The sequence below is a fragment of the Triticum dicoccoides genome, chromosome 3B, assembly GCF_002162155.2.
Source record: "Triticum dicoccoides isolate Atlit2015 ecotype Zavitan chromosome 3B, WEW_v2.0, whole genome shotgun sequence".
In the NCBI taxonomy this organism is placed as follows: Eukaryota; Viridiplantae; Streptophyta; class Magnoliopsida; order Poales; family Poaceae; genus Triticum; species Triticum dicoccoides.
This window is the reverse complement of record NC_041385.1, coordinates 809,169,032-809,170,611: the sequence shown is the minus strand read 5'-3', so window position 1 is coordinate 809,170,611 and position 1,580 is coordinate 809,169,032. Positions and strand designations below refer to the sequence as shown.

Genomic DNA, 1,580 nt, shown 5'->3' with positions numbered 1-1,580 from the left:
ACCTCTCAATAGCTCTGCCGCTGCCGAGAAATGTGCTCCACCACCGCGGAGAAGAAACCGCTGCCGGAGAACATGCTTACGGCGGCGCCGCTCGCCCAGTCCAGCACGACAAGTCGAGCACGGTCACATAGTCACCGATCGAGCCGTGAACGGTTGACTCTTGACTACGTGGCCCTAGGTGGACCCCACCAGTCAAAGCACATAACCCCCAGTGTCCTAACCAAACCTCAGGCTAACTAACAGCCAACTAGCCGCGTAAATGGGTTGTCTTGCTTGAGCTATTTATGCGATTGGAGACGTCGCATGAGAGCTATTACAACCAACTATGTCCCATGAGAGACAATTCACACCAACGACGTCGCATGGGAGCTATTTGTCCCATGGATGGGCATAGACACATTGGCTAGCTACTTGGGCGGCAGCATGGACTTGGCGATGGCGACGAACATCCCCTTGTTGGCAGCGAAGCGGGCGTGCAGCTGCGGCCTGTCCGGCAGGCACGCCCTCGCCTTCTCGCCGGACACATACTCCTTGGCCCAGCGGCAGAGGCGAGGGAACTCGTCCTCGGTGGCCAGTCTCACCTCGGCGACCTCCTCGAAGACGCCCAGCCAGTGTGCCAACCCGCAGGCGGCGATGTCGACAAGACCGATGGCGTCGCCGCCGAAGAACCGCATCCCTTCCAGCTGCGCCTCCAGCAGCGCGAAGTTCTCCTTTGTCTCCTTCACAAACCCCTCCTGCGCCTCGCCCTCCGCCCACAGCGCCAGCCAGTAGGCCTTCGAGCACTGCACAGTGCAAGCAAAAATTCAGCAGTTATCTTATCCGCGACTGAAGAAGGACGAGGACTGAGGTGTGCGTCCAGCGTCGGGTTGGTTGCCTACCTTGCCGTCGATGAAGCTGGCCCAAAAGCGGGCCATGGCCCTCTCGTAGGGGTCGGCGGGGAGGAGGGGTGGGCCAGGGAAGGCCTCGTCGACGTACTCGATGATAAGGAGGGACTCGCAGACGGCGCGGTCGCCGTGGAGGAGCACCGGAACCTTCTTGTGGACGGGGTTGTTGGCCAGAAGCAGCTCGCTTTTGTTTCTCAGGTCTTCTGGGATGAGCTCGTAAGGGACTCCTTTCAGGCGCAGAGCGATCTCGGCGCGGTGGCTGAACGGGCTGTCCACTGCGCCGATCATCTTCACGGCCGCCGCTGGGGAGCTCATCGTCTCGGCCTAGCTCGCTCTCCTGCAAATCAGGTGTAGTACATAGTTCGTCACACTGAGCTCTGGGAACCCAATGACTGGTATTTTATACCGGCGCTGGGATATGGGATTTAAACTTTTCCAGGAAGCTGGAACATATTTCTTGTTAAGATCTCCAGTCAAATGGTTTTGTTCCGGTGCTTCCGAGAAGTTTCCTCGGTGCTTCCTCCTTCGGCGCTTAGTGATTAAACATTGTAAAGTGCAACCGATTGTAGGCGCATAGTGGAGTAAGTCATATCAAAATGTTTTTTCTTAAATGTCACATCTAAGTTTTTAATTGTTGGATCTATCGTGCATCATTGATTTTCGTGGCCATTGTATTTTTTCTGTTAGTCCGGCCTC

General features: G+C 56.5%; 1 protein-coding gene across 1 annotated transcript; it reads right to left on the bottom strand.

Annotated features, from left to right (window-relative positions):
- Positions 1–256: 256 nt before the first annotated feature.
- On the bottom strand, positions 257–1,213 carry LOC119282383 (probable glutathione S-transferase). The gene is made up of 2 exons (XM_037562623.1): positions 879–1,213; positions 257–782 (listed from the first exon to the last, which is right to left on the bottom strand). Exons 1-2 carry the CDS (start codon positions 1,197–1,199, stop codon positions 408–410), a joined length of 696 nt encoding a protein of 231 aa, XP_037418520.1. The 5' UTR covers positions 1,200–1,213; the 3' UTR covers positions 257–407.
- Positions 1,214–1,580: the final 367 nt, after the last annotated feature.

What these genes read in the sequence shown, in the direction of transcription:
- LOC119282383 (XM_037562623.1), bottom strand. Translation starts at nt 1,199, where the DNA reads ATGAGCTCCCCAGCGGCGGCCGTGAAGATGATCGGCGCAGTGGACAGC. An exon ending in CCAGCTTCATCGACGGCAAG is followed by an intron (nt 783 to 878) that starts GTAGGCAACCAA and finishes TGCACTGTGCAG; the next exon opens with TGCTCGAAGGCCTACTGGCT.